This window comes from Neophocaena asiaeorientalis, unplaced genomic scaffold, assembly GCF_003031525.2.
Source record: "Neophocaena asiaeorientalis asiaeorientalis breed wild unplaced genomic scaffold, Neophocaena_asiaeorientalis_V1.1 scaffold72, whole genome shotgun sequence".
NCBI lineage: Eukaryota > Metazoa > Chordata > Mammalia > Artiodactyla > Phocoenidae > Neophocaena > Neophocaena asiaeorientalis.
The window spans coordinates 2,336,967-2,351,213 of record NW_020185336.1 but is presented as its reverse complement, the minus strand read 5'-3'; the positions used below and the strand labels follow the sequence as shown (position 1 = coordinate 2,351,213).

The 14,247-nt window shown below is 39.0% G+C and overlaps 1 protein-coding gene across 4 annotated transcripts in view; it reads right to left on the bottom strand.

The window, feature by feature from the left end:
* GRB14 (growth factor receptor bound protein 14) overlaps positions 1 to 14,247 on the bottom strand; it is a 121,036-nt gene that overhangs the window by 39,396 nt on the left and 67,393 nt on the right. For 3 of the 4 annotated variants that reach the window (XM_024736002.1, XM_024736001.1, XM_024736003.1), the window contains exon 2: positions 10,026 to 10,182. The exons of the other annotated variant lie outside the window; for it this stretch is intronic. In XM_024736002.1, coding sequence (XP_024591770.1) covers positions 10,026 to 10,182 — 157 coding nt within the window. The remainder of the gene's footprint in view (positions 1 to 10,025; positions 10,183 to 14,247) is intronic. 4 annotated transcript variants of the gene reach the window in all.

The window sequence follows — 14,247 nt, the reverse complement described above, 5'->3', positions numbered from 1 at the left end:
GGGCTCCTCATTGTGGTGGCTTCTCTCTGTTGCGGAGCACGGGCTCTAGGCACACAGGCTTCAGTAGTTGTGGCTCACGGGCTCTAGAGCACAGGCTCTGTAGTTGTGGCGCATGGGCTTAGTTGTTCCGTGGCATGTGGGATCTTCCCAGACTAGGGCTCGAACCCGTGTCCCCTGCGTTGGCAAGCAGATTCTTAACCACTGCGCCACCAGGGAAGTCCCAAAATTTGTGTTTTTTTAAAGTGCAGATATTGAACTAAATACAGACCTTAACAGGGAGAAAGTTCAACAAGAGGATATAAGATGCCTAGATGGATTACTTTGAGAGGAAAAGAAAAATGCTTAAAAGGGAGGTGAAAAGCGGCTGAAGACCAGCTTTGTTTTGCCAAGGACTAAGCGTAGTATAAGACATCATCACCAACACCCAAGAAAGGAAAAACAAAACAAAACAAAACCCTTGTCTAGATGGCTTCCCATAACTTTCTCTTGACTCTTCCTCTATAGCCCCATTCTAAAACCAAGCAGACTTTAACCAACTCAGTAATTCTACTAAGTAACTTATATTTTTTAATTATCAAAAAAATTATTAATTCTATATTTAGGGGCTTTTTGCTGTAATGTTTGAAAAAACAATATTAGGAGCTGTCACCCAGAATGAACTCAGAGGCTTTTTGAGCTACCATTTGAGAAATGACCCCTGGTAAAATTCAAATACATTCAACGTGATTTTTCTTTAAAAAACCTTACTTTTAAAACTTTATAAATTCATCTAAAATACTATATTAAGATGTATTACTAAAATTTAACAGATACAAGTCTATTTAAAAAGCTTTCTGAAGAATTATTCAGGGATTGTAAAGTGAATTATTACAATGATCAAATATCACTCTTACGTAGGTACAAAAATAGGAGAGAAGCTGTCTTAAGTCACTTCAAGACAGCAACCAAAACGGAGGAAAAAAAGCCTTCAAAAAGAGTGGGAAAAAAGCTTTCTTAAAACAACAACGAAAGCTTCATATCACTTTAAGTTTTATTTTTGTTTCTGATAGATCAGTGAAGTCTTACGTTAATAGAATGAAATACTACCGAACAGTGATAACTACACATAATTCTGTTTTCTATTTAATTTTCACAAAACTTTTTCTTTTAAAAAAAAAATAGAAGAGAGAAGTTTCTTCTGAAACTGTTGATTTAACTTCAAAGTCTTTTAAAAAACCTCAATCCTCCCAGAATGGAAAGTGTTCACCTGTGACCTTCTACCTGGATTTCTTCACTGAATCTACTGAAAGTACAGCGTGAGGATCAAATAGAAACTGGAGTCCCTACTCTTCTCATCACTTGATAAGAGAAGAAACAAAAGTGGCTTTTAGCTCTAATTCACCCAGAAAACAATTCTTTGTATACCTTTGTTACAGGAAACTCCAGGAGACAAATGGTCCTTGTACTTCTCTGTGCTAGGTAGAAACTACATACATTTTGTCAATCTTATTTTCAGATAAAAATGAACAGCCTCTGACCAAGCAAAACAAAAACTGGAGAAGCAAAGAATAAAGCAAGGCTCAATTTCTAAAAGTTTCCTTAACCTAAGAAAACTACTTAATACCAGCAAGATTCCCTGGAAAATTGCCACTGCCAGATTCAGCTTCCCAAGTGCAATAATAGGAAAATCTTGACATGAAAGCTGATGGGTATAAAGGCCTTGTGGATCATTCTTCAACAGAGCGAAACAGTCCTCATATTAACTCAGACTCAATGATCACAACTTGTATTCATAGAAAGCCTTATTTTTCCACAAAATGTTTGCATATATATTATCTCAAGCTGACTGTTAATACCTGAAGAGCTTAGAAACAGCTTCCATGAATTCTAAGTTATCCAATGAACCCTTTAAGGACTCAGAGTAAATTTCCATCTGGGCATGGCATGTGATTTCTTTGGCTTCTTTTTCAAGTCTCTTCCTTCTATGTACTTTGTAATCCATCCTTTGAACTACTTGATATAACAACTTACAGTTTAGTATACCTTAGTTCAAAAGCCATTTATTTGTCCTAGACCCTGGGTTACAAAGATGTACATATACAGAGAGTTCCATTGCTTATGGAATTATGGACTAGTTTTAATAATATGATCATTATTAAGACAGTTGCAGAAAATGTTATAGCAGTGTAGAAGATGGGTACTTGATCTAACTTGGGGCTTCAGGAAGTTGTCTGAACTAAGTCTTTAAAAATCTCTTAATAAGTTTTAAAAATTGTGTTTATTTCTTTTTTTCCCCTGATTACTAAAATAATACATTTCCATTATAGAAAATTTGAAAAACACAGCCGACAATCACAGTCCATCTTTAAAACTGTCAGTCAGGAATAAGCACTTTACATTATTGTTTTTTTCTTTGGGACTATGTGAGTTTATGTGTATATATTTTTCACAGCATTTAGAAAACACTGTACACATATAAACATATATACAATGTTTCCTGAATGCTGTGAAAAATACATACTTTATTCAATCACTGTTACAATCTTACATTTGTCCACATCAGTTTTCAAAGGAAAAGCTCCAAAAACATGATTAAAAGCAGCATAACTTACATCCTATTAATATACTGTAATTTATAACATTCCCCTATTATAATAGCATTAGGTTTTATTTTTCTCATTAATTGATACTGTAAATAATCCTGCTTGAACAGCCTTAGATCTGTTTCTTATCCAGATTTGCTTGCTCTCCACACCCACCTATAGTGTGTACTTGTGGGAGCCTCACCTCCCAGGACACAATTTACCTCTATCACTCCTAGTGCTTCCTGCACCACTCTTTTTTTGGGGGGTGGGGTTGGGGGGAGGTTGTAATTTCCTAATGGATGTATGAGAAAAGGTAGTGCCAGCAAGTATGCCAATTGCCTCAAAAAACAACTAGCTTCTGAGCAGCCAAAGTCTGTACCCAGGCATATGAGAGGGCAGGTGCTCTCAAATGGAAAGGGTGACTCTACTTCATAAGACTGAGCGTGGGATGCCTCCAACTGCTCTTCTATCTCTCCTCTCCTCAGACCGTGGCGCTAGGTTAGCTGTCAGTCAGCTTGAACAGCTGAGGGGTTCCATCTTTGTTTTCATAGGAATTTTTAGGAAATGGCTAGCAGTTATTATACAGTTATACTTTATTGCTATTTTTAACTAACATTCCAAGTAAGCCTTGGAAGATGCATAGCAGTTAGCCAGGTAAAGATGGGTGAGAAAGGGCTTCCTGAGAATCTTAACAGCATGAGCAAGGAACCCAAGGAGTAGAAATGCAGGCGACTGCAGGCAGTTCTCTAATGTATAAACTTAGAGGAGGGAGGTGCAAGACACAAGGCTTGAGGTAGGAAGGGTAGTCAGGTCACAGGTACTACAAGCCCTGCAAAGGACCTTGGACCCTAAGGCAAGGTGAATCAAGGTCTGCACTCAGATGAATAACTTTGGTATGACCAGAGGCAAGAGGAAGGACCAACTGTAAGGCTAAAGGAATTGCTGAGAAGAGAGATGATGAGAGCTGAACTCAGGCTATGAGAATACTGAAAAGGAAAAATCAGCTGGACCACAAGGCAGATTTAGTTATGAGCACTCTTCGCTGGCTTCACATTTCCCATCTCCAGCCTTAGTGTGCTACCAGAGCACATGTCGCCTTAACCCTCAGATCAGGGCTACATAAGTCTCGATAGAGAAGGAAGCACACGTGTCCTAAGGGTTTCACAATTATTTCCGCTGGTGACGAGGGTGGTCACAACTCTGATGGCTGGTAGGTTCCAAACGGCACAGAAAGTACAACTACATATCAGTATCAGTGCCAGACAACAGAAAAAACACTTCTGTTTCTTTTGCAAAGAAGAAAAGAGTGAAGGAGCAGCTTCAAAGCAGGCGGCTGTGAAGTGTTCCCTCACCGCTGCTGTGCATTGCTTCAGTCTTAAAGAGATCATGTGGGTATAGCTGCACATATAAAAATGGTTTCATTAAAAGCCTGCAGTCATTCATTTTGCTTATTAAAGCCACTCCACAATGATACTCACAATAGAAATCTCAGCGGTCCCTAGCAATGACACTAAAATACAATTAATTCCACTTCCCGAGGAATCTATAGGTATGCGCTTGAGGTATTGTGTTAATTGCCGCTGCTTCATACCATGGCTTCAATTAGGAATCAAAATGGGAGCGAAGCAAACATGGATCCCATTAAGTTCCAGAAGACTTAAAACTGAAGTTTCCCCCCACCCACCCAGCATCCTCTTACAATAATTGTAAAGGCAGGGGACTCCATCTGGGGAACTATAGTGACATCCAGTGGCTGTGAAGTAAAACACACCAGTTACAAAACGGGTTGTTACATCATTAGAGAAGGGGAAATATTTGGTGATATACTGGTATTTTAAATCCAATGTCTATAAAGCTGTATGTAGTACTAGAAACTCATAATAACACGACCCAAAATCAGGCAAATCAGCAATTTGTAACAAAATCAGGATATTTAGCTGCCTTCCATGATTTACTCTACCTATGAAAATTCTTGGTAGCATATATTAAGAACTATGGACAGAGGATATGAAATATTGATATCATATTCAAAGCTCCAAATGTCATATTACCATTCACAATGTATATAAATTCAACAACAGCCCATTTCCAAAGTGATCCTCTTCTCAGCCAAGATAAATAGCTGGCTCTGCTATAAAGTGGACCAGGCTGGCTCAGTTTGATTCCAATAATTTCAGTACTACCTAGGTTTGTCTGAAAATGTTCTTGAGGTTTCAGAATTTAAATTTGTATTTATAGCATGCGTGAGAGATGCAGACGGAAAGTGAGAGAGACAAACCAACCACAGAATCCCGAAAACACTGGCCTGACCTAATGAAGTGAGGAAATAACAAACTTTCTTCCACAGAAAATGCATACACTTGAGAATCTGACAGGTACCTAGATTTGTGCAAGGCTGACTCTGGGCCAGGTACTTTTTATCACCGATTCTTTGTATTCTTATGTGTAAAATGGAGATGAAATAAATGTACATTGCGGGGTTGCTATGAGGCTAAATATTGAGAGTGTCTATCAAGATGAATGTGAAACCTCTAAGTAGGGGCCCTGCACACATAAGATGCATGTTAATAGTAGCTATCATACATATGCATTCATATTAAAAATACCAATAAAATTGGAGGGTTTTTTGCCACACAAAGTGTCATTCTGAAAACAGACTTTGAATTCCATAACCATATTTTGAATGTCATGTGCTCCCCCTTCTGACTTTAGTAATTTGTGGTGTGTTTTAATGGATCACACACAACAGTAGCACATCTATTAACCACATAACATGTCTCTGAAACTTTCCTAAGCTTATCTGGGATATTAAAGTGAACTAGAGGCAGAAAACTCCCCACTCTCATCTATCTCCTAAGTCACAATATTCTTGCCTACAAGGCTTCAGGATCTCACAAACACTAAGCCTTGTACATGTGCAGACCATGACATGAAGATGGTACAATGTGGCATGCGCGACTGGCAGAAATGAGAGATGGGCAAGGATCAAGCGCGGAAGCCACAGATAATTTGATGTAAAAGCAAAAGGAAGTTGCTTAGCCTCCAAATGGTCAAAACTTGCGTTCGGGTCTTCTTAGTAGTAGACTTTAAAGCTAAGTCAGACCATACTGCTCTCTGACGAAGAGACCTACAGTTACTTTTTCCCTCACTCAGTGTAAAAGTCCAGTCCCCTCCATGGCCTGGGAGACCCTGCATGAGCTGGCTCTGCGGTAGCTCTGTGCAGTCCCTTTCCATTACTTTCCACCTTACTGACTCCCTAAGTCCTGTTTCCTGAACACAAGCACATTGCCATGTCCAGGCCTTCCCGCTTGCTGTTCCCTCCTTCTAGAACAATCTTCTATTTAAGTACAAGACCTGCCCTGTCTGCTTCAGACCTCTACTCAAACATCACACTGTCAGGGACACCTTCCCTGATCTACTTAAAGTGCATCTCCCAACCAGCCCTGGACTCCCTATCCCTTTCCCGGCCTTCCTTTTCTCCCCAGTGCTAATCACCACCTAAAAGATTGCACATTTTAGTCATGTATCTCTTGTCTTTCTCTTCCCACTAGAATGCAAACTCATGAGGGCATTGCTTTTTGTCTATTGTGTTCATACTGTACCCCCGGGATCCACACACAAAACAGGCTTGGTGCAAAATAGTCAACAGATATTTGTTGAACTATTGGAGGAAAGCAACAGGGAAAGGCAGGGGGAGTTAGTTCCTAGCTTTTGTGGAATCTGTAAGGTGGAAAGGAAAAAAAAAAAAAAAACTAAAAATAATCAGTATTTTTAAAGATGCACACATATATAAAAGAAGGTAATCTACACAAGTGAACTCATAGGCTAGAGATTATGTTAAAATAGAGAAACTAAAGAAAGTTATCTCAGCATTGTGAAATAATGGATAGTATTGTTTAATTCCTGACATCTTTATTTCTGTTATTTACAGTGAGCTGAATTATTTTTGTATTAAAAATATTCTTTTAAAATAATAGACCACCTCTTCACTTTTAGAATTCTATTCATTGAAAACTCATCATTTTAATCAAAGAGAGGTCAAGAATGTCTCCTGAACAACATGCAGAGCTCACTAGCTGGTCACCAAAGTTTTGGAAATGATTTGTCCTTTGGTTCTTTACGTCATCACCACTAAAAGAAGATTTGCAGTTGAATATGTCAGTGCTTCATTCTATTGACAAAGGGCATCGGCAGCTGCACAGCATATTTAAGGGGCAGAAACACCCCACTCTAGTTCTTTTAGTTCATTTTAATATGCAAATAGCAAAGATGTTCCTGAATACTACTCTTAGGTTGAATAGCTCCTACAAGAGTATTTATAAGCTACACACCCACAAATAAAATTCAGAGACACACTGGTTTTACATTTGATGCTGAGGAAGACCACAGCATCTTAAGAGTTGTTATTCTCTTGTTATATTGTTAAAGAAGTAGAAGAAAGAAAAGGAATAAAAACTGTTTCTCAAGAGTTTAGTTGGATATTCATTAACTCTTATCATCTAACATCTCAGTGTATCCTTACAGAAATAAAGCAGCAGATTTTTTTTAAAAAGGAATGGAAGGTGGCAAATCTAATATACATTAGTATTTGGGTAGCATTAGTGTCTGCAATTTTTCTACTGTATAAAGTTTTTATCTGAGTAAAAACAAAGAGAAAAAAATGAACACAAAAAAAGCTCTGGAACTAAATTTCTTTCTCATAAGCTTTGGTCTAATGAATGGTTAATGAAGCCATGAGACAATATTCTCACATCTTTGATTTTATTTCAGCAATTTCCAGAAAATACAGTAATGGAGAAATATATTTCTATTCAATGCCTAAAAGTTTAAATTTAGCATGTAGCTCAAATTAATTCTCAACGTCCCATTTTAAGCTTCTACATTAAAAGACTTGCACAAATCTTTTTATTCCTCACATGACTTGCCGTGGTCTCTTGTGAACACTGCTTCTTGATTTATAAAGTAGATTTTATTACTGAACTTCAAGCTCTTTGTTAGGGATAAATTGTAGTGACTATAACTGCAAGAGATGTTTAATGACTTTTAAACTCTCTCTAAAAGAAAAATTTAAGAGTATAGAATACTGTAATTATATATTATACTAATTGAGAGCTATATTTCTAGAAGCATAAGCAAACAAAATAGTTTGGAATTACGGCAGGTATCTGATGAGAGTTAACACCATATTTCTGAGAGCAATGATCATGAACAGAAGTTAAATTAGTCACAAATGGCAATGAAGAAAATATATGTTGAACTTTCTCTGCCCTACGAGGGTGAGACAGCAAGTCACACAGACCAGTATAGCATACCTTCAGAATTCAAGTTTTCTTGGAAGGCACATGCTCAGCTGTGGAGATCAGCTGACATGTTGTAGCTCATCAACTATCAAACAGGGGGTGGGAGGGTGGGTTGAGGTTCAGAATCCCTGTGGAGACTGTCGAACTATCCAAACTTCTTTTCCACAGGCTTCCCTCTGTCCTCTTCCTCAGGTCCTGACATATCCTTGGACAGCAGTCTTCAAATTGGAAGTACTATAGACACTTCCTGAATGGTTCAGGGAATGCAAGGGACTTTAAATGAACCATTTTCCAGAATCTTTTAAAAACGGATCCTCCTAAGAACATACCTTTTCTGCCAACATCATCTTTATTGCATTTCATAAGACAAAGGCAAACTTCTCAACCGAACTGAACCTTACTTTGGTACGCTGCTCTGAGGTGTAAACCCTCTATGTATCAAACGAAGGAAAATTTTTATATATTGGTAGCTAGCTATGCAAGAAAGTGAATGACTCTCATGCCTAGGTATAAAATTCTCAATTCTTTAAACAAATTGAAGGGACAAATTGTCCTGTCATTGACAACTTATTTAAAATAATTTTGAATAAGTTGTTTATTACTAAAAGTTGTTTGACTTACAATGCAAAGGAGATGATGGTAGGCTAAATAATAGCCCCCTAAAGATATCTACATCTTAATCCCTGAAACCTGTGACTGTTACCTTACATGGTAAAAAAATAAAAACAAAACAAAACTTTGCAGGTGTCATTGATTTAGGGATCTTGAAATGAAGTGATTATCCTGGATTATTCTGGATAAAGCCTAAATGCTACTATCTTCTAAGAGAGAGGTAGAGGGAGACTGCACACAGACAGAAGAGAACACAGTGTGACCATGGAGGTAGAGATTAGAGTGATGCAGCCATAGCCAAGGCATGCCAGCAGCCACAAGAAGCTAGAAGAGGCAGGAAATAGATTCTCTCCTTGAACCTGCAGAGGAAGCTCATCCCTGAAGATACCTTGATTTTAATCCATTGATACTGATTTCAGACTTCTGGCCTCCAGAAATGTAACGGAATAAACTTTGGTTGTTTTAAGCCACTGAGATTATGCTAATTTGTTACAGCAGCCAAGGGAAACTAATACAAAATTCAAAGAATCAAATGGCACTGCCATAACAAACTCCTTCCTTTCTCATCTACCTATTATGGGGACATGTTTTTTAACAGCAGTATTTGTAAAAATAAGAAAGGGGAGACAAAATTGTCGCCAAATTCTGTCCCACGCTAGCAGAAGAATGAAAATTCTTTATAACTTATTAAAAGATATGAGGGGAAAAGCCTCTACAGTTCACAATACAGAGAGATATTTCCAACTGCAAATAAATACGATTATTTTTTATGTTTATGACTTTAAAATGTGAAGGATTACTCATCCTTCAAGAAAAATTTAGGGTGTACAGTCCCATAAAGAGAACTACCACTGTGGATATTTCCCATGTGTGCACTACAATCAATTCAAAAAGTAGTCCAGGGCTTCCCTGGTGGCGCAGTGGTTGAGAATCTGCCTGCCAATGCAGGGGACACGGGTTCGAGCCCTGGTCCGGGAAGATCCCACATGCCGCGGAGCGGCTAGGCCCATGAGCTACAACTACTGAGCCTGCACGCCTGGAGCCTGTGCTCTGCAACAAGAGACGCCGCGACAGTGAGAGGCCCGTGCACCGCGATGAAGAGTGGCCCCTGCTTGCCACAACTAGAGAAAGCCCTCGCACAGAAACGAAGACCCAACACAGCCATAAATAAATAAATAAATTTATTTTTTAAAAAAAGTAGTCCAAATAACAGCATATTTTACTGACCTCTCAAAAAATGTTAATTGTGCTACTAAAGGTTATTATGAGATGTATCTTCCCATCAGTTTAGACTCTATGGTTTAGCTCCCAAATTTCCACACATCATTATTTAAACCATGAAGGGTGGTAAATTTTTAATATTTCTATTCTTATTTCCATTTTGTGCTACTTTATTTTTCTCTCAACTACCAACCCAAAAATAAAAAACAAAGAAAAGGACTATTCATAATTGTCCTCTATTTTTCTACAAGTGAAGAAAACCTTTGCCATATGATCAAACTATAAGGGACAGAAAAGCAATGATATGACTATGATTTTGTATCCTTACCTAGACCTATGTGAGGCAGGTGCTCAAAAAGGGTCCAGCTGTGGTCATCAATGTAATGATTCTTCAGGATCAACAGCTGGCAAACATCTCGGGCAGTTATGTCACTGGGTACCTCTAAAGCCCTGCTGGTTTCATCTTCACTGTATACTTTAATTACCTGTGTAGGTAGAAATTAAAAAATGAGCTAAAATAGTCTATTAAAAATATCATTCTAGTAAGTCATCAAACTTAGTTGAGCTAATTACAAATTCCTTATACAGTTTGTTTTACATCTAATTTTCTTATACATGGAGTAAATGTTGCCCATCCAAGACTTGTTTATAATATGTGTCAAAGTCACTCTATCTGACAACTTCCAAACTCTTCTCTTCAGTGTCTAAACTGGAGGCCATGCAATGACCATTCAATGTCATTTCCCACCACTCTGATCTACTAAAAAGCTACATATCTCTTATCAATATTTTAAATTTTCCACTCCATATTTAAATCTTTAAACAATCCAAGTAACATGGGTGATTTATTCCCAGATATACATGTTGTAACAGCAGTAAATAGAATATAAAGATTTCTCTATTTCAGGTTATAGAAATTTTGGCAAAGACTGGCTAGATGTTCACCAAATCCTTTTTCTTTTCTCCCTTGCAATTAGTTGTGTCCATGGGATTGAGTTTTAGTCAATGAGATGTAAGCACATGCAGTGTTGCACCTCCAGACCTAATCCATAAAAATTTCCCATATGCTGTCATCCATTCTCTTACGCCAGCCTCTCACTGAATGGAAATGATGACAAAGACCTAAAGAGGAGAGCAGAGCCATGGGACAGAAGGAGGCTTTGTCTCTGAATGACCACATGGAAGGTGCCCAACTAGGAATGCCCACATGTAACTTTGACATGAGCAAGAAATAAACTTTTAGTCTGTTAACTCACTGTGATTCTTCATCTATTACAGCAGCTAATGTCACCCCAAATCATACAGAAGTAGAGAGTTACATATACAACACTCCCTTCAACATTTACCAAGTTATGCTATGTGCTAGAATTTCCACTACTAACTGTGATATGTCATATATAAATTAAATTAATTATAATAAGTTAAATACCTATGAAAATAGTATAGTAAGATCAACACACACAGAAGTAGGAAATTGTAAGAAAGTTCAATATAAGAAGTACACCTTATAAAAATATAGACATTTAAACATTTTCAGTAATTCAAACAAATGAAAATTAAAATGATGTGTCAATTCTCTATCGATTATTTTTCTAATTATGTGTAATGATAGTGGAATGAAATAGTTGCTCTCTTACAATGACAGGAGTGATATAAATTGGTAAAACTATTTTGTACACCTGTTGGAAAGTATTTATCAAAAGCATTAAAAGGTCCATTCCTTTGACTCAGTAATTTCCCTTAGGCAAACCATCTCAATAAATCTGTCATAAATGTGGAAAATAGCTTTAGGCATAGACTTATCCAGCAAAGCATTATGTATAATTCTATCAACCTAAATATACAACAACAAAAGAATGGTAAACTATAGTACTTTCACAAAATGGAATATTATAAGGTACTTAAAAATGTTATTCAAGGAAATAATATAAGAACTTTAAAAAAAATTCCTAAGTAAAATGAGATCACAACACCAAAGTATAAGTTACGCAGGAGAGTGCAGGCTTATTTGTTGGACTGGCAACCAGGCACCTATCCCTCTTCTAAGAGCATTCTGATTGTCTTTTAGAGACCCACTCCCTCCCTCACCATTAGTCTTTGTGATTCTGGCAGCTCTACTTTCAGCTCAGTGATGGTATAGTGGAGCTGCTGGAACTGGCTTGCAAGAGGTGATTGTTAAACATTCAGGAACTCTGCTAGCCAGGCATCTTGATATCAGCCATGGTGGGAGTATACCAAAGAAACTGGCAAATGCTACAAATAAGGCCTTTTTAAGAAAATATTATTTTTATAGCCAGCTTACCAGTACATGACTGCCTCAGCTTCACATAGTTGTTATCCAGATTGATCAATCAACACCCAGAATCCCTCTGGCAACAGTGACTACTTCAGAGATGGGCACATGACCTAATCAGAGTCAGTCAGGGCCAATCTAGACATCCGTTCACATAACCATAAAGTGAGCCCTCTTTTCCACTGGGCAGGTGTAGGGTGAAGCTGCTACTGTTCATGAAGAGAAAGACTGTGGGAAAATGGGGCCCACATGGAGTAAACCATGCCAAGAGATGAAAAGGGTCCTGAGAATATCACTGGGCCCCTGGACCAGGGAATACTTGAATTGTGTTTTTTAATCATATGTGTGCCATGAAGCTGTAAGTTTCTAGTGGTAATATCCCCCTACTTATATCTCTTGTTCTAGCCAAAGACCTTCTCCAACTCTTTCTCCATACTGCTAGGGGAATAAACTTTCTAATAGCCAGTCACATCAGGTCATTCTTCTAAAATTCTTCAATGGCTCCTTGTTGTCCTAACTCAAGCAGCTCATTGTGTTTATTAAGACCCCATGCAAAGCATAATCCTTTGCTAAGCGTTTTAGTATAATGCTGTCATTGGGCTTCCCTGGCAGCACAGTGGTTAAGAACCCGCCTGCCAATGCAGGGGACACGGGTTCGAGCCCTAGTCTGGGAAGATGCCACATGCCACAGAGCAACTAAGCCTGTGCGCCACAACTACAGAGCCTGTGCTCTAGAGCCCGTGAGCCACAACTACTGAGCCCGCGTGCCGCAACTACTGAAGCCCGCGTACCTAGAGCCCCTGCTCTGCAACAAGAGAAGCCGCCGCAATGAGAAGCCCGCGCACCGCAACGAAGAGTAGCCCCCACTCACCTCAACTAAAGAAAGCCCGCTCACAGCAACGAAGATCCAATGCAGCCAAAAATAAATAAATAAAAATAAAATTCCCTTTAAAAAAAAAAATCATATATATATATAAGGCTGTCATAGAGTTGGCTGTTGCCCTCAGAGAGCTCAAGCATAGTGGGGAAAGCAGTATTAAAAACAATTGTCACAAAGTTAGGAGATACCTGAAAGATATGCATGAAAAAGTGATATTCAGGCCAAGACCTGAAGAAGGAGTGGGCAGTAGCTAGGCAAAGAGAGGGTAAGATCATTTCAAGCTAAGGGAACCGAAGCCATGCAAAGTCCGTGGGGCAAGAAGAAACTTGGCAGATTCTAAGGATTAAGAGGAGTCAGGGGGCTTCCCTGGTGGCGCACTGGTTGAGAGTCCGCCTGCCGATGCAGGGGACATGGGTTCGTACCCCGTTCCGGGAGGATCCCACATGCCACGGAGCAGCTGGGCCCGTAAGCCATGGCCGCTGAGCATGCGCGTCCGGAGCCTGTGCTCCGCTACGGGAGAGGCCACAGCAGTGAGAGGCCCGCGTACCGCAAACAAAACAAAACAAAACAAAACAAAAAAAGGCGTCAGGAACGGCAAGTGCAGCAAGCAGGGAGCATGGCCCTGAGGGAGATGAGGCGGTAAGCATGACCGTAGTAACAGGGATGCAAGATCCTCAGCTCAGAATTGACTTAAGAATCATTGAGCTTATATAGGTGGTAAACTTGTGGATATGGATATATCTGACAAGGGAGAAAAGGAAGAAGCATGAGAAAAAAAAGAATCTAGGGCTGAACCCTGAGAAATTGCAATATTTAATGGTGAGTTAGAGGCAAGAAAGTCTGAAAGATAAAGAGAGAGAGAGAACCAGGGAAGTGGGACCCCATGGAATAAAGTCCAAACTCTTCAGCACGCACACAGCATGCACACTCCCCAGCAAATCAGCCTATGGAACAGGTCACTCTGACCTTAGCCAAATATGATAAACATTTGCAACCTCTTCTTTCTATTTGCTCATGAGGTATCCTCTACCTGAAATCTTTGCCCCAGCCACCAACAATATGCTTTATTTGGCAAATTCCTACTTATCATTTGGCCCCAGTTCCCACAGCACTTCCTCCAGAAAGTCTCCCCTGACTGCCCATAGCTTTATAATGTGCCCCTCTTAGAGCTCTTGCTTTGTAATTTTCTACTTGAATATCTTTCTCCTCAACTGCACTAGTAAGCTCCTTTAAGGAAAATCTACATTTACTCACCATTTGGCATTATATCCCAGGGACCTAGCCCAAGCCAATGTATGGCTTAATAAAGATCTTTGGAACAAATGAACTTTGTACCCCTGCAAAGCCTACCAAAATGTTTTGCACATAACAGGTACT